General features: G+C 38.5%; 1 protein-coding gene across 4 annotated transcripts in view; it reads left to right on the top strand.

Annotated features, from left to right (window-relative positions):
* Positions 1-22,651, top strand: part of EPB41L5 (erythrocyte membrane protein band 4.1 like 5) — a 181,006-nt gene that overhangs the window by 107,440 nt on the left and 50,915 nt on the right. For all 4 annotated transcript variants that reach the window (XM_063712728.1, XM_024243166.3, XM_024243164.3 and 1 more), the window contains 2 exons: positions 12,886-13,049; positions 16,793-16,890. In XM_063712728.1, the coding sequence (XP_063568798.1) occupies positions 12,886-13,049; positions 16,793-16,890 (262 nt within the window). The remainder of the gene's footprint in view (positions 1-12,885; positions 13,050-16,792; positions 16,891-22,651) is intronic.

Below are 22,651 nucleotides of genomic sequence, written 5' to 3'. Positions count from 1 at the left end.
GCACTCCAGCCTGGGTGACAGAGCAACACTCAATCTCAAAAAAAAAAAAAAAGAAAAAAAGCTGTGGGCAAGTAGAAGCAGTTACCAAAAGTTTGCTAAAATGGAACATACACCCTAGGATTGTTTAATTCTAATCACAATTGATGTGAACATAGACATGTAAGCAGGTGCTTTTTTAAAAAAACCTCTCATTCATAAAATTAGTATAAAGAAAGAAAGAAGGTGACCATCTAGGCTGTTACACCTGGAAGCTCAAAAAAACCCAAGAAGGTCTTCATATGGTATTGTTTGGGGTTAAAGATTAAAATAATGAGGGGATTGAGAACTGTAAGTTTTGAAAAACTGCAAGTGAGATGGGAAAGAAACTGTCCCAGCTTTTTCTTCTTATTGCTCCTTCAATTAAAATTATTTTAGGCCAGGTGCAGTGGCTCACGCCTGCAATCCCAGCACCCTGGGAGGCCGAGGCGGGCAGTTCACCTGAAGTCAGGAGCTCGAGACCAGCCTGGCCAACATGGCGAAACCCCGTCTCCACTAAAAATACAAAAAATTACCTGGGAGTGGTGGCCGGCACCTGCAATCCCAGCCACTGGGGAGGATAAGGCAGGAGAATCGCCCAAACCCGGGAGGCAGAGGCCTCAGTGAGCCAAGATTGTGCCACTGAACTCCAGCCTGGGCAATAAGAGCAAAACTCCATCTAAAAAACTCCATCTAAAATATCTGTCCAGTTGAAATGGTAAAGCCATTGAAGGGACTCTACTATGGTCTGAAAGTTTGTGCTGCACCCTTTCCCTCCAAAATTTATATATTTTTTATTATACTTTAAGTTCTAGGGCACATGTGCACAACATGCAGGTTTGATACGTAGGTATACAGTGCCATGTTGGTTTGCTGCACCCATCAACACGTCATTTACATTAGGTATTTCTCCTAATGCTATTCCTCCCCCAGTCCCCCTCCCAACAGGCCCCAGTGTGTGATGTTCCCTGCCTTGTGTCCCAGTGTTTTCATTGTTCAATTCCCACCTATGAGTAAGAACATGCAGTGTTTGGTTTTCTGTCCTTGTGATAGTTTGCTGAGAATGATGGTTTCCAGCTTCATCCATGTCCCTGCAAAGGACATGAACTAATCCTTTTTTATGGCCGCATAGTATTCCATGGTATATATGTGCCACCTTTTCTTAATCCAGTCTATCATTGATGGACATTTGGGTTGGTTCCAAGTCTTTGCTGTTGTGAATAGTGCCGCAGTATACATGTGTCTTTATAGTAGCATGATTTATAATCCTTTGGGTATATACCCAGTAATGAGATCTCTGGGTCAAATGGTATTTCTAGTTCTAGATCTTTGAGGAATCGCCACAATGGTTGAGCTAATTTATACTCCTACCAACAGTGTAAAAGCATTCCTATTTTTCCACATCCTCTCCAGCATCTGTTGTTTCCTGACTTTTTAATGATCGCCATTCTAACTGGTGTGAGATGGGATCTCACTGTGGTTTTGATTTGCATTTCTCTGATGACCAGTGATGATGAGCATTTTTTCATGTGTCTGTTGGCTGCGTAAATGTCTTCTTTGGAGAAGTGTCTGTTCATATCCTTTGCCCACTTTTTGATGGGATTGGTTTTTTCTTGTAAATTTGTTTGAGTTCTTTGTAGATTATGGATATTAGCACTTCATCAGATGGGTAGATTGCAAAAATTTTCTGTCATTCTGTAGGTTGCCTAGGTTGCCTGTTCATTCTGATGGTAGTTTCTTTTGCCATGCAGAAGCTCTTTTATTTAATTAGGTCACATTTGTCAATTTTGGCTTTTGTTGCCATTGCTTTTGGTGTTTTAGTCATGAAGTCCTTGCCCATGCCTATATCCTAAATGGTATTGCCTAGGTTTTCTTCTAAGGTTTTTATGGTTTTAGGTCTAACATTTAAGTCTTTAATCCATCTTGAATTAATTTTTGTATAAGGTGTAAGGAAGGGATCCAGTTTCAGCTTTCTACATATGGCTAGCCAGTTTTCCCAGCACCATTTATTAAATAGGGAATCCTTTCCTCATTTCTTGTTTTTGTCAGGTTTGTCAAAGATCAGATGGTTGTAGGTGTGTGGTGTTATTTCTGAGGCCTCTGTTCTGTTGCATTGGTCTATATATCTGTTTTGGTACCAGTTCCATGCTGTTTTGGTTACTGTAGCCTTGTAGTATAGTTTGAAGTCAGGTAGCATGATGCCTCCAGCTTCATTCTTTTTGTTTAGGATTGTCTTGGCAATGTGGGCTCTTTTTTGGTTCCATATGAACTTTAAAGTAGTTTTTTCCAATTCTGTGAAGAAAGTCGTTGGTAGCTTGATGGGGATGGCATTGAATCTATAAATTACCTTGGGCAGTATGGCCATTTTCTTTTTTTTTTTTTTTTTTTTTCTTTTATTGTAATTATTATTATTATTATTATTATTATACTTTAGGTTTTATGGTACATGTGCCCAATGTGCAGTAAGTTACATATGTATACATGTGCCATGCTGGTGCACTGCACCCACCAACTCGTCATCTAGCATTAGGTATATCTCCCAATGCTATCCCTCCCCCCTCCCCCCACCCCACAACAGTCCCTGAAGTGTGATGTTCCCCTTCCTGTGTCCATGTGTTCTCATTGTTCAATTCCCACCTATGAGTGAGAATATGCGGTGTTTGGTTTTTTGTTCTTGCGATAGTTTACTGAGAATGATGATTTCCAATTTCATCCATGTCCCTACAAAGGACATGAACTCATCATTTCTTATGGCTGCATAGTATTCCATGGTGTAGATGTGCCACATTTTCTTAATCCAGTCTATCATTGTTGGACATTTGGGTTGGTTCCAAGTCTTTGCTATTGTGAATAATGCCGCAATAAACATACGTGTGCATGTGTCTTTATAGCAGCATGATTTATAGTCCTTTGGGTATATACCCAGTAATGGGATGGCTGGGTCGAATGGAATTTCTAGTTCTAGATCCCTGAGGAATCGCCACACTGACTTCCACAATGGTTGAACTAGTTTACAGTCCCACCAACAGTGTAAAAGTGTTCCTATTTCTCCACATCCTCTCCAGCACCTGTTGTTTCCTGACTTTTTAATGATCGCCATTCTAACTGGTGTGAGATGGTATCTCATTGTGGTTTTTATTTGCATTTCTCTCATGGCCAGTGATGGTGAGCATTTTTTCATGTGTCTTTTGGCTGCATAAATGTCTTCTTTTGAGAAGTGTCTGTTCATGTCCTTCGCCCACTTTTTGATGGGGTTGTTTGTTTTTTTCTTGTAAATTTGTTGGAGTTCATTGTAGATTCTGGATATTAGCCCTTTGTCAGATGAGTAGGTTGCGAAAATGTTCTCCCATTTTGTAGGTTGCCTGTTCACTCTGATGGTAGTTTCCTTTGCTGTGCAGAAGCTCTTTAGTTTAATTAGATCCCATTTGTCAATTTTGGCTTTTGTTGCCATTGCTTTTGGTGTTTTAGACATGAAGTCCTTGCCCATGCCTATGTCCTGAATGGTATTGCCTAGGTTTTCTTCTAGGGTTTTTATGGTTTTAGGTCTAACATTTAAGTCTTTAATCCATCTTGAATTGATTTTTGTATAAGGTGTAAGGAAGGGATCCAGTTTCAGCTTTCTACATATGGCTAGCCAGTTTTCCCAGCACCATTTATTAAATAGGGAATCCTTTCCCCATTTCTTGTTTTTCTCAGGTTTGTCAAAGATCAGATGGTTGTAGATATGTGGCATTATTTCTGACGGCTCTGTTCTGTTCCATTGATCTATATCTCTGTTTTGGTACCAGTTCCATGCTGTTTTGGTTACTGTAGCCTTGTAGTATAGTTTGAAGTCAGGTAGTGTGATGCCTCCAGCTTTGTTCTTTTGGCTTAGGATTGACTTGGCGATGCGGGCTCTTTTTTGGTTCCATATGAACTTTAAAGTAGTTTTTTCCAATTCTGTGAAGAAAGTCATTGGTAGCTTGATGGGGATGGCATTGAATCTGTAAATTACCTTGGGAAGGATGGCCATTTTCATGATATTGATTCTTCCTACCCATGAGCATGGAATGTTCTTCCTTAAGCTGATAAGCAACTTCAGCAAAGTCTCAGGATACAAAATCAATGTGCAAAAATCACAAGCATTCTTATACATCAATAACAGACAAACAGAGAGCCAAATCATGAGTGAACTCCCATTCACAATTGCTTCAAAGAGAATAAAATACCTAGGAATCCAACTTACAAGGGATGTGAAAGACCTCTTCAAGGAGAACTACAAACCACTGCTCAAGGAAATAAAAGAGGATACAAACAAATGGAAGAACATTCCATGCTCATGGGTAGGAAGTATGGCCATTTTCACGATATTGATTCTTCCTATCCATGAGCATGGAATGTTCTTCCATTTGTTTGTGTCCTCTTTTATTTCTGAGCAGTGGTTTGTAGTTCTCCTTGAAGAGGTCCTTCACATGCCTTATAAATTGTATTACCAGGTATTTTATTCTCTTTGTTGCAATTGTGAATGGGAGTCACTCATGATTTGGCTCTCTGTCTGTTATTGGTTTATAGGAATGCTTGTGATTTTTACACATTGATTTTTGTATCCTGAGACTTTGCTGAAGTTGCCTATCAGCTTAAGGTGATTTTGGGCTGAGATGATGGGGTTTCCTAAGTATACAATCATGTCATCTGCAAACAGGGACAATTTGACTTCCTCTTTTCCTAATTGAATACCCTTTATTTCTTTCTCTTGCCTGATTGCCCTGGCCAGAACTTCCAGCACTGTGTTGAACAGGAGTGGTGAGAGAGGGCATCCTTGTCTTGTGCTAGTTTTCAAAGGGAGTGCTTCCAGTTTTTGCCCATTCAGTATGATATTAACTATGGGTTTGTCATAAATAGCTCTTATTATTTTGAGATACATTCCATCAATAACTAATTTATTGAGAGTTTTTAGCATGAAGGGATGTTGAATTTTATCAAAGGCCTTTTCTGCATCAATTTCAGAGCCTGTTATTGTCTATTGATTCAACTTCTTCCTGGTATAGTCTTGGGAGGGTGTATGTGTCCAGGAATTTATCCATTTCTTCTAGATTTTTCTAGTTTATTTGTGTAGAGGTGTTTATAGTATTCTCTGATGGTAGTTTGTATTTCTGTGGGATCGGTGGTGATATCCCCTATATCATTTTTTATTGCATCTGCTTGATTCTTCACTCTTCTTTATTGGTCTTGCTAGCAGTCTATCAGTTTTGTTGATCCTTTAAAAAAAAACAGCTCCTGGATTCATTAATTTTTTGAAGGGTTTTTTGTGTCTCTGTCTCTTTCAGTTCTGCTCTGATCTCAGTTATTTTTTGTGTTCTGCTAGCTTTTGAATTTGTTTACTATTGCTTCTCTAGTTCTTTTCATTGTGATGTTAGGGTTTCAATTTTAGATCTTTCCTGCTTTCTCTTGTGGGCATTTAGTGCTATAAATTTCCGTCTACACACTGCTTTAAATGTGTCCCAGAGATTGTGGTATGTTGTGTCTTTGTTCTCATTGGTTTCAAAGAACATCTTTATTTCTGCCTTCATTTTGTTATGTACCCAGTAGTCATTCAGGAGCAGGTTGTTCAGTTTCCATGTAGTTGAGCGGTTTTGATTGAGTGACTGCATTGTGAAGTTCTCTTATTGTGTTTTTCGGCTCCATCAGGTCGGTTATGTTCCTCTCTAAATTGACTGTTCTGGCTATCAGCTCCTATACCTTTTTATCATGATTCTTAGCTTTTTTGCATTGGATTAGAACATGCCCCTTTAGCTCACCAAAGTTCATTATTACCTTCTGAAGCCTACTTCTGTCAATTCAGCCACTTCAGCCTTTGCCCAGTTCTGTGCCCTTGCAGGAGAGGTGATGTGGTCATTTGGAGGAGAAGAGGCACTCTGGCTTTTTGAGTTTTCAGCATTTTTGCATTTATTCTTTCTCATCTCTGTGGGTTTATCTACCTTCAGTCTTTGAGATTGCTGACCTTTGAATGGAATTTTTGTGGGGTCTTTTTGGTTGATGTTGTTTTCTGTTTGTTTTTCTTTCAACAGTCAGGCCACTCTTCCATAGGGCTGCTACAGGGGGTCTGCTGCAGACTCTAGTTGCCTTGGTTTTTCTCATACCTGGAAATATCACCAGCGAAGGCTATGAAACAGCAAACATGGCAGCCTGCTCCTTCCTCTGGAAGCTCTGTCCCAGGGGGCACTGACCTGTTATTGGCCCAAATGCTCCTGTAGGAGGTGTCTGAAGACCCCTGTTGGGAGGTCTCACCCAGTCAGGAGGAATGGGATCTGGGACCTGGGACATGCTTAAGGAATCAGTCTGGCTGCTTTTTTGGTAGAGCAGGTGTGCTGCATTGCGGGGGACCCTTCCTCCTCTGCACCATTTGGACCCTCCAAAGCTGGCAGGCTGGAATGGCTGAGTTGACTGAACCACAGAGATGGCTCCCTCCGGGAGCTCCATCTTAGGGAGAGATCAGAGCTCTGTTTGTATAACCCTGGCTGGAGTGGCTGAAGCCCCTGTAGGGAGGTCCTGCCCAGGGAGGAGGAATGGATCAGGGTCTTGCTTAAAGAAGCAGTCTGGCCACAATCTAGCAAAGCAGCTGTGCTGCATTGGGGACCCTTCCTCATCTGGACCATTTGTACTCTCCAGAGCTGGCAGGCTGGAACAGCTGAGTCAATCAAACCACAGAGATGGTGGCTGCCCCTCCCCCTGGGAGCTCCGTCCCAGGGAGATATTAGAGCTCTGTCCGTATAACCCTGGCTAGAGTGGCTGAAGCCCCCCCACAGGGAGGCCCCACCCAGTGAGGAGGAATGGATCAGGGTTCCACTTAGAGAAGCAGTCAGATGTAAATTTAATAGTGATGAAAGTTTTAGAGTAATGTTCTTTTAGATAGGTCACTAAAAACATGTGTGACAAAAGAAAAATTGATTAAGTTTAGAGTTCATCAAATATTAAAACTGTTGTATTTCAGAGGATACCATCAAGAAAGTGAAAAGACAGCCCATGGATTGGGAGGAAAGTATTTGCAACTTTTCTTGTTCTGTACAGAAATTTGTCTTTTTTCTAAGCTTTCCCTACTGTTTGATTAGATATAGATTAACTCAGTCCTTCTAATTAATGGCCACTTGTTAATGTGTTTCACTGCCTTCAGAAGATATTTAAAAATCTCTTCTGCTCTTTTTTGTCCTTATACTGTCACACTAGAGTAGTTTTATGAGAAAGAAGTCAAACTTGTGTGTTCATTATTCAATGTTTAATCACTCATGAATGTCTTCTCTTTTGGTAATTATAATCAGTATCATGATTATAATGGATAATCATTATCCCCTCTAATATTGCTTCTCTTTCATCATTTCTGTTTTTCCTTTTAGAATTTCTATTAAATGTATGTTGCAGCTTTCAATTCATGTCAATTTCTGTATTTCTTATTTTTCATGTTTACTATGTCTTTTTTGTTTGTTTTGTTTTTGTTGTTTTGAGATGAAATCTTGCTCTGTCACCCAGGCAGGAGTGCAGTGGCATGATCCTGGCTCACTGCAACCTCTGCCTCTCAGGTTCAAGCAGTTCTCCTGCCTCAGCCACTGGAGTAGCTGGGATTACAGGCGTGCACCATCACACCCAGCTAATTTTTGTATTTTTAGTGGAGACAGGGTTTCACTATGTTGGCCAGGCTAGTCTCAAACTCCTGACCTCAAGTGATCCACCCGCCTCAGCCTCCCAAAGTGCTAGGATTATAGGCGTGAGCCACCGCACCCGGCCCATGTTTACTATGTCTTTATCTCTGTTACCTTCTTAGTGATTTCCCTAATTTTTATTAATATCTTTTAATTCAGTTATGTTTGGTCTAGCTTGCTGTGTTTTTTTTTTTTTCAATGTTTAATTTGATGACACCTCTCAGAATCTGCTGTTGTTTCACAGCCTGCTTTCCTGTTTTATTCTATCCCTCCTTTATATCTTTCAGCACATTTAATATACTTAAATTCCTTTTTAGACTGTGTTATATCCTTTCTACTTCCTTACTGTAAATGCTCCTGTTTCTTGGGTTTGTTGGTTGTCTGTCTTAGCATCAGATACATGTGCTTTGTAATTTTTTGTTTGTGAGTTCAAATTGTCTTATGTTAAACAGATTTGTTTGTTTTCTTTCCTTCTTGCCATGCTTTTTCTGCCCTGTAAGTTAGTTTTGAAATTTCCTCAGCCTCACTTTTTGAAATCCTCAGCTCTGAAGGTTTTATAGTAGGATCTTTTAGAAAAATTACCTTCAGTCCTTGAGCCCAGGATATGGTGGGTCTGATTGTTGGTTGCACAGATATTTCTAATTCTTCCCTTCATTGCAGACAAAGTTGTTTTTTTTTTTTTTTTCACTTGAAACTCTAAAACTCTAAACTTGTAAATAGCACTTTTTCAGCCCCTGTTCCTGTCTAGAAAACCTGGTCCCCTGGTTTCAAGTAGTGCATCTGACTGTTGTTCACTGCCTCCTCACATGAGGTGTTTTGGTTTTCATTTTCCCCAGTGCTGGATTTTTGACCCTGGTGCCTGTTTTCACTCTCAGCCCTTCACGTGCCCCCTCGCTTGAGCCACACTTCATTACTAGGAGTTCATCACTTGTTTTTAGAAAGGGCTGAATATCCCACTTGACTTGTCTCTTACTGTATTGATCCATATAAAGCTAACTTTTCCCCCATTTCTAGCTCATCATTTATAGATATAAGAACCATCTTACTTGTAATCATTGAAACATACTTTAAATTACAAAAAGTCCACTTCTAATTTAACAGTTTCCCCTTTCCCCATTCTCGAAATGTACAGTGGTGCAGTGGTGAATGGGGATGGGGAGTGTTTGTCCCTTTTTTTTTTTTTCTTTTTGATACAGGGTCTCACTCCTGTTGCCCAGGCTAGAGTGTAGTGGCACAGTCTCGCCTCACTGCAGCCTCCACCTCCCAAGCTCAGGTGATTCTCCCATCTCAGCCTCCTGAGTAGCTGGGACTACAGGTGTGCGCCACCATGCCCTGCTAATTTTTTTGTTTTCAGTAGAGATGGGGTTTTGTTATGTTTCCCAGGCTGGTCTCAAACTCCTGGACTCCAGCAATCCTCCCACCTCGGTCTTCCAAAGTGCCTGGATTACAGGCGTGAGCCACTGCACCTGGCCTGTTTGTTCTTTTAGTCTTTACTTTCTCCCCTTACTCTTATGGTGCTCACATTGAGGGATGAAGAATAAAGAAGAGGAAAGGGGGCAAAGACTTACTTGGTTGGTTCTTTGGTAATCCAGTGATGGCGTATGTGCAAATGCTTGCTCTTTCGTGCTTCTCATTAGTGTGTTTTCTCAGAGGCCATCACAGAACCAGTTACTTCCCCAACACAGGCAATATACTTCATATTTCACCTCTTCTGAAACCATTCTTCACTCCCCTCATTTCTGGCTCAGCTCCTGCCCACAAGTACCCTTTTACTGTTTAGATCATCTGACCTTGGTACATTTTGGAGTTTCATTGATTGGGCTTAAAGTTGGACTTAACACTTGGCCCAGGGGAAGTACATGCATTCTTTTATTCCTCTCAACTTTTTATTTTGGAAAACTGCAAACCTACAGAAAAGTTGAATGAATGGTGGGTGAATAACCATATGCCCTTCCACTAGATTGACCAACTTAATATGTTACCATATTTGCTCGCATCTATTTCATTTTCTTGGCTGGCTAATGAGAATCCTAATGCAGACATGACATTACTTCATTCCTGTGTACTTTTGCATGAATCTCCAAAAATCAAAGATATGTTTTTTTATGTTACACTCTGAAAATTTAACATTGGTATGATACTGTTACCTAATATACAGTACCTATTAAGATTTTCCCAAATGTTTCAATACCTTTTATAGCTGTTTTTCCTCCTGATCCAGCGTATAATAAAGATTTCAGTTCATTTTTCATGTTTCTTTATTCATGAACAGTTCCCCCAGCCTATTTTTTTTTACCTTTCACAACGTTTGACTTTTTTTTAAAGGAGTCTACACCAGTTCTTTTGTAGAATGCCTCTCAACTTAGATTTGTGTGATCGTTTTTTCATGATGAGATTGAGGTTAAACATTTTTACTAATGTTTTGTTAAGGTGATATCACCAGAGTTCTTTGTAAAAGTACTTTTTCCTGTGTAATCTGTGGAGTGTCATTTTAAGACCGAATGGATTTCTTATTCCCTAACAGTCTTTTACCCTGTAGTTTTAGCATTCATTGATAATTTTTGCCTGTATCCATTATTAACTTGATATTTATAATATGGTGATGTTCTGTCATCTATAGAGAGAAGTTGGTTTTCTTCTGTAAAGAACAACTTTCCTTTTTTCTCCCACCTTGAAAAGAAATAATTTGTTGTCAGCATAGACTCATGGATTTTTTCAGCATGTTATTATCTATTTCTGTAATTATGCATTTTGTTGTGCAGCTTGTTCCAAACTCGTCCTCTAGGGAGTCTATGCATTCTTGCCCTGCCAAACAGTGGAAACGCCGCTTGTCCAACTGCTGGCCTTTTTCCTCCCTTGGTAAAGTTGGCTCCAGTCAACTTACTGAGTTTGGACCTCTCGTTGCTAAGGGAGGCATTTAACTCATGGGAAATATATTTACATATGCTCCCAAATGTGCAGATTCATATGTTGAATCTTCCTAAGAACACTCCCTGTGCCACCCACACCTGACATACGCCTGGTAGTTTCTGCCGCTCAGTAATCCCCCACCACAGAGTAAGATGCCTTTCTCCACTTTCACAGGTTCTTTTAGAGCCTCCATTTACCTGATGTGATTTTACAATGCCCCATTCTCCTGGGGAAGGAAGGAGAAAAGTCACAGTTCTTTTTAGTCCTTTGAATTCCCTCATGGAATGCCTTTTGGGATTTTTTTGTCTTTTCTTTTATGGTCTGATGTGCTGCTCTAAGGCTCTCCTTTAGTCCTGTGCAGGTCTTTAGAATATGAGATGTATTGGTTTGCTAGGACTACTGTTACAAGGTACCACAAACTGAACTTTGTCTCAGGAAGATGTTAGAAGTCGAAGAGCAAGGTGTTGGCAGGGTTGCTTCCTTTGAGGACTCTGAGAAAGACTCTATTCTGTGCCTCTGTCCTAGCTTCTGGTGGTTTGCTGGCAGTCTTTGGTGTTTCTTGGTTTGTAGATGCATCACCCTGATATCTGCCTTCGTCTTCACATAGCATTCTCCCTATGTGTATCTGTGTCCAAGTTTCCCCATTTTAGAAGAATATCAGTCATAGCAGATTAGCTGCCCACCCTACTGTAGTATCACCTCATCCTAACTTAACTACAACTTAATATAGTAAGTAATATATGTATACTATATTAACTTATACTAATATATATACAGAGAGTTCCTTGTATGCTTTGGATAACTAGCCCCTTACCAGATACATGATTTGCAAAAATTTCCCCCCAATTTGTGGCATTTCATTTTCATAATGGTTCTTTGACACTGAAACATTTTTAGTTGTAATGAAGTTCATCTTCAGTTTTTCTTTTATGGATATTCTGGTATCATATCTAAGAATACTTTACCCACCCAAAGTCACAAAGATTTTTTTCTTCTATATTTGTTCTAAAGTTTTACAGTGTTTACTCTTAACACTTAGGTCGCTTATCCATTTTGATTCAATTTTTATGTATAGTGTGAGATAGGGTCTAAATTAATATTTTTGCATGTGGATATCTGGTTGTCCTAGTACCATTTGTTAAAAAGTCTGTCTTTTCTCCTGATTTATTTTGTCAAAAAGCCTTATATTGTCAAAAGTTCCTTATATTCCATAATATAGCCTCTCAATTCTGCTGTTGATTTACATGCCTGTCTTTGTGCCAATATCAGCCTGTCTTGATTACTGTGGCTTTCTAGTAAGTTTTCAAATTCAATAGTGTACATTCATTTTTGAAATTGTTTTGGCTATTCTAGCTGCTTTGGCTTTCATAAATCTTAGGATTGGCTGGTCAATTCTACAAAAAAAAATCCTGCTGGGATTTTGATAGTGAATACATTGAATTTACACATCAGTTTGGGGAGAAGCCATCTTGAATATTAAGTGTTCCAATCTGTGAACATTAAAAGTCTATTTATTTAGATCTCCTTTATAAGTGATTTTCAGTGTACAAGTCCTACATATCCTTTATTAAATTTATTCCTAAGTTTCTATCCCTTTTGATGTTACTGTGAATGAAATTGTCTACATAACTTCAGTTTCCTCATGAGTTTACTCATTGTTCATGTATAGATATACAATTGATTTTTCTTATATTGATCTTGTATTCTGCAACTTTGTGGAACTTATTTATTTAGGTTATTTATTTAACCTTACTTATTAAGGTTATTTTTCTCCCTTAGGTTTTCAGCTGGGAGGGCAAACCAGTCCCTTTCACTCCATTTTGGCTGGGAGGAGAAGTCTACTCAAAGGGTTGTGAGAAATGAATAAAACCATTTGAGATAAAAACTTTTCCATGAATCTTTTTCCAACAAAGACCTTGTTAGTATAGTCTCTCAGTATACATGGAGGATAGATTTCAGGACCTCCCTGAGATACCAAAATCCACAGATACCCAAGTGCCTTATATGAAATGGTGTCGTGTTTGCGTGTAACCTACATGTGTCTTCCCATATACTTTAAATCATCTGTAGATTACATAGAAAACCTAATACAATATAAATGCTATGTAAATAGTTGTTAAACTATATTTTTTTATGTTTTTTAAATTTTAATTTTTGTTTTATTTTTGATTCATGGTTGCTTGAATTCACAGATGTGGTGGAACTTGCAGATACAGAGGGTGAGTAGTGTTTCAATTTTTTCATGTTAAATTTCTTGGTCTAAGTAAATTTTCTATTTCCATTGCAGCATTCCTCTGAATATTGATTTGCTGAATAGCCCAGACTTATTGGAAACAACGATTGGTGATGTAATTGGGGCATCTGACACTATGGAAACATCCCGAGCACCGAATGACGTTAATGTAGCCACCAGGCTTCCTGGATTAGGGGAACCTGAAGTTGAATATGAGAGTAAGTAAATGTTCCATTATACGTCAGTAATACCTTTTTATCTTCCTTTGAAATAAGATATTTAAATCAGCTTCTCCAATAATATTTTTTGTCCTAGTTCAACTTTTAAATTTAAGTCAGAAGAGTTATGCCCTCTTGCCTTTTTGACTTAAGGGAACACTGAAATATTTAAGATAACATAATTGAGGTCATTAAACATGTGTGTCATTTATAAGACATTAAACATTTAAGAGTCTTCAAACTTGCTTTTTGCTTTTTTTCTAGAATGGAAACATTTTCTAGGGCATAGGATTGAATGAATGTTTGAACATCCCATTAGCTCTTAGAAAGTATTTTGTTATTAATGAGGATTATTATTGCTTAGGCCCACAAAAAGAAATAACACAGAAAGAATGATGCTTTAAAACACACACACACACACACATTTTTGAAGGTTAAAAGGAGACAGTAAATCTCTCATTGAAAATGTCTATGTATTTGTGAGTTTAGTTTGATATGAAAGCATAACTTGTTTATAAACAGCAGTTTCCGGTTGAATCTGACTGTAATGCGTGTTCATTTTAAAGCAGCTTGTATTTATTTGGCTCTTGACAATTTGATTTCTATTGGAGGCTAAAATTAGCCACCATCATTAAACAACTCAGAAAATTGCCCTAAGTATGCTGTTGTCTCTGAGACTGTAGAATACAACAATAGTATTTAGTAATTTAGAAATAAATGTTAGTGAAAAGTCACACAGTGCTTCTGATTAATAGAACATGTTGAAGTATTACTGATAAGTGGTGCTAAAAATTTGTTTATTTCCTAAGAAATCACTACAAACAAATGTTCTGGTACATCATGGTTTTTTTTTTGACATCTAACATGTTTAAATTGTGCTTGTTAGTCTCAGATCAGAGAAATAAGAATTTCACTTATTACATTGGTAATTTCAAAGTAATTTGATTTTTTAAGGTAGTAGTCTGTTATTAGATTAAGAAAATATCCCCCATTACTATTTCTTATGTACTTTCTCTGTAGTAATTTATTTCAAATAGTCCAGTTTTGACAGCCTTGCCCTGGACTCCACTTCTTGTTAGCAATGCTTGCTCTCGTTCTCACTTATATGTGGAAGCTACACAGGGACATAAAGATGGGAACAGTAGACACTGGGGATTCCTAAAGGAGGGATGGAGTGGGAAAGGGCTGAAAAACTTCCTATTGGGTGCTGTGTTCACTTTCTGGGAGATGAGATCAGTAGAAGCCGAAACCATGACACCACGTAATATACCCTTATAACAAACCTGCGCATGTACTCCCTGAATCTAAAATTAAAATTAGGCTGGATGTGGTGGCACATGTCTGCAATCCCAGCTACTCAGGAGGCTGAGACATGAGAATCGCTTGAACCTGGGAGGCAGAGGTTGCAGTGAGCTGAGATTGTACCACTGAGCTCCAGCCTGGGCCACAGAGCAAGACTCTGTCTCAAAAAAAAAAAGAAAAAATTAAGTTAAATTAAAATTAAAAAAAGAAATTTTCTTTTTGTTTCTAGAAAGAATTGAGACCATAGCAAAGCCATCAGGATTTAGATTCAGCCAGAACCACGACTATCTTAATGCAGAGTATTTCCAGGGTTAAAAATAAAAATAGTCTCCTTTATAGAGATGGCAGTATTGATTTTATTTACATTCCATTTGATATCCATTACACTAATTCACAAAGTTTATTTTTTTCAGTGCTGTAATAGTGTTGTATTAGTATCCCTTATTGAGTACATACTTTTTGCAAAATATATTAGCTTAGGATTTACATAGACTAGGGATGCTTAAAAAAGATCAAATGAAATATAACTCTCCAAATATTTGGCAATCTGATATATCAAAGAATTAGTTTTATGGCATTTTATTGGTGAACCTTGGATGAGCAATTTGCAAGTATGGGGAAATAGATTGTAGATCAGTAAGGGGAAGTTTTTTAACTGTTTATGCTGTATAATAGAAATAGGTTCCTGGCCAAGCACAGTGGCTCACACCTGTAATCCCAGCACTTGGGGAGGCCAAGGCAGGTGGATCACCTGAGATCAGGAGTTCGAGACCAGCCTGGCCAACATGGCAAAACCTGGTCTCTACTAAAAGTACAAAAATTAGCCGGCCATGGTGGCAGGCGCCTGTAATCCCAGCTACTTAGGAGGCTGAGGCAGGAGAATCACTTGAACCCAAGAGGCAGAGGTTGCAGTGAGCTGAGATCACACCACTGCACTCCAGCCTGGGCAAGAGTGAGACTCCATCTCAAAAAAAAAAAAAAAAAAAAGGTTCCTAAGAGTTAGTGAGCACCTCATTACAGAAGGTATTAAAGTGGAGCTTGAATGTTGTCGAGGTTGTGGCAGAGGAAATTCTTGCATAGTGTGGGAGTTTAATTCATATGACCTACTCCATTCAGACTTATAACATTTGCTCAAAATCAATCAGTGAGAATAATTAGAACATTTTTATGTTAAGAGTTTAAGGTCATCAGTCTTGATATCCAATTGTGTATTTTATTTTGGTTGTAATGTCAAAATCCTGATTCACATAGGTAAATAGTTACAAATGGTAACCAAAATAGCTTGTGCTGCATGGCAGGATGTTCCTTGGACAAAAAAATGTAGCAGAAAAAGGTTTAACAACAACAAAAAAAGTATTCAGGATGGAGTAACTTGAAGCATAAGAAAACCAGGAGATGGCAATTAAGTAAATGGATAGGGAAGATTTTGAGAAGACCAGTGTTGAATTACTGGTTCTCAGCTTTGGTTGTACTTAAAATCACCTGGAGAGTTTTAAAAACTACCAGTGCCAGAATCCTACCTCAAAAGATTTTGTTATAATTATTCTTGTGTGAGCCCTGGGAATGAGTGTTTCTTGAAAGCTCTCCAGCTGATTCTTAATGTGTAGCCAGGGCCTCCACTCAGTTAATTGATGGCCACTTTTAGAAGATCCCTTCGACCCAGAGGATATGATTTCAAAGTTTTCTCCTCTTTTCTTCTTTCTGATTATATAGAAATTATTAGGCATTCAACATTTTTTGTCAAGTGACAGTGTAAAATTTTATGCGCACATCAAATTAATCTCTGCCAAATATGATTATTTCAGGACAGTTAATTTTAAAAGTCTTCATTTAAAGATGAATTGTGTTTGTTTAATGTATTATCTTTTCAGTGGTTAGAGGACTTTGTAATGTATTTTGTCACGAGGAAGAACATTATGAAGACAAAATGCTTGTCTTGCGTCACACCTGATGGTACCAATATATAATATGTTGAATCAGTGAATGAATAAATATATATTCTTCATCAGTTTGTTCCACATAAATTTAGTTTTAGGCAGTAGTCAGGGCCAAGCAACAAAGATGGCAAAGTGTTGAGGTTAGACATGAGCCTGGGTTGTGATTATGAAAGAAAAGGATCATGTCACAAGTGTTCTGTGCCTTTTGAGTCTCTTGGCTAGGTAAACCTTCTTAACCACACATGCTATGGAGATTTCACATCTACTTGCTTTTTAGGAGTGCTGCAGATATAGGGTGGTGTTTCTACTTAGGATTAACTCTTAGTCAAATTAATGGACAGATAGCTGGTTATGGAAAGAAAATATATTTATTTTGTGTTTATTACTTTTAGTTGATGATAACTGATGTTGAGAAGACAAGACAAAACCATACCCTCACACAGCTAGCTGTGACAGCCTGGCAGACTGAGGGGTTATTTTGCCTTTTTTTTTTTTTCTTTTCAGCATTAAAAGACACCTCAGAGAAGCTCAAACAGCTTGAGATGGAGAACAGTCCTTTGCTGTCCCCTCGATCCAACATCGATGTTAACATAAACAGCCAGGTATTCAGATTTCCCCTGGGTATACACCTGTTACACATCTCCTCCAAAGCTCCCAGAAATATTTTCTTTCCAAAGACAGTACTTTCTTTTTTCTTTAGCTGGGAAATCTGTCTGTGCTGAGTTCTTATAAACTTGTTTTCTCATTTTAAAGGGTGAAATATGTAGATCTTTAGGAGGGAAGGGGGAAACTTGCACAGCAAAATGAATTGTAAGTTGATTTCATGATTTAAAAAAAAAAAAACAACACAGTCAAGATGAGCGTTAAACGTTTGATTCACCCAGTCTAGTTGGAAGACTTGCTGAAGCCTTTTGAAATTATAGAAGGATTTGTTTTAAAGAGAGCTGCTCTGTGGTATAAACAAGAAAGAGAATAGAATTTCAGATGCTTTAACTTCATCTATCATTCCTTTCTCTCCCCTGTCCCCTTTGAATTTTTTTTGTTGTGGGGTGGGGGATACATACCGGTTACACCAATCTAGCTTCAATTTATAGTTTGACTATGATTTTCTTATTTCTATGTTAAGTAACTTACATAAAGAGCTAAAATAAATTGAATGAGATGGAAATTTTAGAATTAATCATATCAGCTACCAGATGGCCCCACTAAATGGAAGAGTTGATTTTAGGTAATGATCTGGAAATGGCCTTTTTTCTCTACATGTAGACAACTAATAACATGACCAAGATGAATTTTGTTTTTGTTTTAAAGAGGAAAGGAGAACGGCTGACTCACAGTGTTCTTCCATTCTTGGATAACTAACTGGAATTTCTTTAGAGACCAGTATAGAGTAGAAAGTGATTTTCTTCTGTCTTGCACTGTTATTATTAAAACTGTCTTTCTGGATCCAAGCCTTTTTTTCCCCCTTTCTTTCTAATATATTTTTTCTTAGAAATAGCTTTCCATTTTCTTGACTTTTCAGTATTCTATCCCACTTGTCTGTTTGCTTTCATGGTGTCAGTTTTTAAATATAGCTCTGTAAAGTAGGGGAATGCAGGGCCAGAGACAGAAGGATAAATTGCAAACTTTAGATAAAAGCTTTAAATGATTAATAACTAATGGAAATTTAGTGGAGGACTGGAATGACCCTAAAGAATGAAGTCTGGTAAAACTTGGGGGTAGGGAGGAGTGGGGGGCGGCGATTGTTGGCTGTGCTCAGAGTTCATGGAAATCTATTGAACAGCTACTTGTTTCCTTTGTAAAATGTCCTGCATATCTCGCTATGATATAACTGATCCTCTGAGGCAGAGAGTCTGCTGCATTAGTTTTGAAGCCTTGAAAAGATGAGAAGGAGTGTAGGTTCAGGATAGGAGAGTTAAGGAGCACTTTAGGTGAAGGACAGAGTGCCATCAAAGAACATTTGGGGGATCATATAGCTAGGAAGAATAACAATATTTTGTGAGGGTTTACTCTATGCCAGACAAGAATAGAAGGAAGGAGGGGATGGAGCAAGATGGCCAAATATAACCCTCCAGTGATCATCCCCCTTGCAGGAACACCAAATTAAATAGCTCTCCATACAAGAAAGCACCTTCATAAGAACCAGAAATCAGGTGAACCATCATAGTACCTGGTTTTAACATTATACCAAGGAAAGAGGCACTGAAGAGGGTAGGAAAGACAGTCTTGAATGGCTGATGCCACCCCTCCCCTATGGAGGAGGGTGGCGCTGAGAGAGAATCTGTGCTTGGGGGAGGGAGAGCACAGTGACTATGGCACTTTGTATTGGAACTCAGTGTCTGTTGGTCTGTCTGTCAGAATGGAAAGCAACACAGGGCACAATTTCGCTGGTGCCCACAGAGGCTGCATTTAGAGCAGCCCTAGCCAGAGAAGAATCATCCATCCCAGCAATTGGAACCTGAGTTCCAGCTAGCCCACTGCTGTGGGCTAAAGTGCTGTAAGGTCCTAAATAAATTTGAAAGATAGTCTAGGCCACAAAGACTACAATTCCTGGGCACATCCTGGTACTGTGCTGGGCTCAGAGCCAGTGGACCTGGGATACACATGACCTAGAGAGATACTAGCTGGAGGAGCCAAAGGAGTGCTTGCATCACCCTCTCCCAGTCCCAGGCAGTGGAGCTTACAGCTCTGGGAGAGACTTCTTCCACTTGAGGAAAGGTGAGGGAGGGAAGAGTAAAGAAGACTTTGTCTTGTAGCTTGGATACCAGTGTAGCCACAGTAAAATAAAGCACCAAGCAGAGTCCTAAAGCCTCCATTTCAGGCCCCACCTCCCAATGACATTTCTAGACATACCGTGGGCCAGAAGGGAACCTGCCGTCTTGAGGGAAAGTATCCAGTCCTGGCAGGATCTATCACCTGCTGACAAAAGAATCCTTGGGTCAGTGGTTTCCAGGCAGTACTTGCCATAGGCCTTGGGCAAGACCTGGTACCATGCTGGCTTCAGGTGTGACCCAGGGCATTTTCAGCTGTGGTGGCCATGGGAGAGACACCTTCTGCTTGAGGAAAGGAGAGGGAAGAATAAAAAGAACTTTGTCTTGCAACTTGGGTAACAGCTCAGTCACGGTAAAATAAAGTACTGAGTAGATTCCTACAGTTCCCAACTCCAGGCGCTAGCTCCTTAGACAGCATTTCTGAACCAGCCCTGAGCCAGAAGAGAACCTGCAGTCTTACAGAGAAAAGCACAAGTCTGGCTGGATTCACCACTTGCTGACGGAAGAACATTTGGGCCTTGAATAAACATCAGTGTTGGCCAAACAATAGTCACCACATACCTCGGGTGAGACCCAGTACTGCACTGGCTTCAGGTCTGACTCAGCACAGTGTCAGTGGGGAGCCACAGGGGTGCTTGTGTCATTCCTCCCCCAACTGCATGCCGCTCACCGAGAAGAGAGAGACTATGGGAGAAAGTGAGGGAAGAGAACAAGAGACTCTGCCAGGTAATCCAGGGAATTCTCCCGGATCTTACCCAAGACCACCAAGGCTGTATCTTAACAAGCCTGCAAGAGTCACAGCCTTACTGGGCATGAGGTTCCCCCTAATGCAGATATGGCTGGAGTGACCAAAAACTTATATCACAACATTCAGTTCCCTTTGAATAACTAGAACGCCTTCTCAAGACAGACGGGTACAAACAAGCCCAGACTGCAGAGATTACAATAAATACCCAACTCTTTAATGCCCAGACATAAACAAGGATCCAAGATCATCCAAGAAAACATGACCTCACCAAACAAACTAAATAAGGCACCAGTGACCAATCCCAGATTGACAGAGAGAGATATGTGACCTTTCAGGCAGATAATTCAAATAGCTGTTTTGAGGAAACTCAGTGAAATTCAAGGTAACACAGAAAAGGAATTCAGAATCCTATCAGATAAATTTAACAAACAGACTGAAATAATTTTAAAAAATCAGCAGGAATCCTAGAGCTGAAAAATTCAATTGATGTAATGAAGAATGCATCAGAGTCTCTCAGCCACAGAATTGATCAAACAGAAGAAAGAATTAGTGAGCTTGAAGACAGACTGTTTGAAAATGTAGTCAGAGGAGACAAGAAAAAAATGAAGCACTCCTAGAAGATCTAGAGTATAGCTTCAAAAGGACAAATCGAAGAGTTATTGGCCTTAAAGAAGAGGTAAAGAGATGTGGTAGAAAGTTTATTCAAAGGGATAATAACAGAGAATGTCCCAAACCTAGAGAAAGATATCAATATTCAAGTACAAGAAGGATATAGAACGCCAAGCAGACTTAACCCAAATAGGACTACCTCAAGATATTGAATAATCAAACTCCCAAATGTCTGTGTTAAAGAATCCTAAAAACAGCAAGATAAAAGAAACAAATAACATACGAGGGAAATGTCAATGTTAAAGAATCCTAAAAGCAGCAAGAGAAAAGAAACAAACATATAAGGGTGCTTCAGTAAGTCTGGAAGCAGACTTTTCAGCAGACACCTTACAGGCCAGGAGAGAGTGGCATGACATATTTAAAGTGAAGTAAAAATTTTTATCCTAAAATAGTATATCCTTGTTTGAAGATACCCTTCAAACATGAAGGAGAAATACTTTCCCAGACAAACAAAAGCTGAGGGATTTCACCAGACCTGTCTTATAAGAAATGCTGAAGGGAGTTCTTCAATCTGAAAGGAAAAGATGTTAATGAGCAATAAGATAATCATCTGACAGTACACAACTCACTGGTAATGGTATCTACACTAACAAATATGGTATATTATAACACTGAAATTGTTGTGTATAAACTACTCATATCTTGAGTAGGAAGGCTAAAAGACTATCAAAAATATAACTACAACAACTTTTCTAGACATAATATAATAAGCCATAAATAGAAACAACAAGAAGTTAAAAAGCTGGGGGTGGGGGTGGCGGTTTGAAGTTAAAGTATAGAGTTTTTATTAGTTTTCTCTTTGCTTGTTAATTTTTTTTTTTTTTTTTTTTGCTATCAGTGTTGTCATCAGTTTAAAATAACACGTTACAAGATGGTATTTGCAAACCTCATGGTAACCGCAAATAAAAAAGCCTACAACAGATACACAAAGAAATAAAAAGCAAGAAATTTAAACATACCATCAGAGAAAAGCACCCTTCACAAAAAGGCAGGCAAGAAGGAAGAGAAGACCACAAAACAACCAGAAAACAGATCAAAATGGCAATAGTAAATCCTTACTTATCAATAATAATATTGAATGTAAATAAACTAAACTCTCCAATCAAAACACAGAGTGGCTAAATGGATTTAAAAAAAAAAAAAAAGCCCCCAATGATCAGCTGCCTACAAGATGCCACATTTTACCTATGAAGACCCCATAAAGACTGAAAATAAAGGGATGGAAAAAGATATTCCATGCAAATGGAAACCAAAAAAGAGCAGGTTATTTATATTAGATAAAATTGATTTTGAGACAAAAACCGTAAAAAGAGAGACAAAGAAGGTCATTATATATTGATAAATGGTCAATTGAGCAAGAGGATATAACATTACAAATAATATATGTACCTAAAACTGGAGCACCCAGATATGTAGAGCAAATATTATCAGAGCTACAGAGAGATACACCTCAGTATAATTGTAGCTGGAAAATTCACCCCACATTCAGCAGAGGATAGATAATCCAGAAAAATTAACTCAAAAAATTGGATTTAATCAGTGTAGACCAATGGACCTAATAGAACATTTTATCTAGTGGCAGCAGAACACACATTCTTGTCCTCAGCACACAGATTATTCTCAAGGAGACCATATGTTAGGTCACAAAACAAGTCTGAACATTCAAAAAAAAAAATCATTTCCAGTATCTTCTCTGACCACATGGAATAAAACTAGAAATCAATAACAAGAGAAACTTTGGAAACTATACAAACACATGGAAATCAAACAATATACTTCCAAATGACCAGTGGGTCAATGAAGAAGTAAGGAAATTTTTTAATTTCTTGAAACAAATGAAAATGGAAACAAAACACACTAAAATCTATGGATACAGCAAAAGCAGTACTGAGGAAAGTTTATAGCAATAAGCACCTACATCACAAAAGTAGAACAATTTCAGATAAACAGCCTAATAATGCATCTTAAGGAACTAGAAAAGCAAGAGCCAACTAAACCCAAAATTAGTAGAAGAAAAGAAATAATAATAAAGATCAGAGCAGAAATAAAGGAAATTGAAACAAAAAAAATACAAAAGATCAATGAAACAAAAAGTTGTTTTGCGAAAAGATAAACAAAATGGACAAACCTTTGGCCAGATTAAGAAAAAAAAGAGAGAAGACTCAAATAAATAAA

This window comes from Pongo abelii, chromosome 11 (genome assembly GCF_028885655.2).
Source record: "Pongo abelii isolate AG06213 chromosome 11, NHGRI_mPonAbe1-v2.0_pri, whole genome shotgun sequence".
NCBI classification, from domain to species: domain Eukaryota; kingdom Metazoa; phylum Chordata; class Mammalia; order Primates; family Hominidae; genus Pongo; species Pongo abelii.
This window is presented reverse-complemented; position numbering and strand designations above follow the sequence as displayed.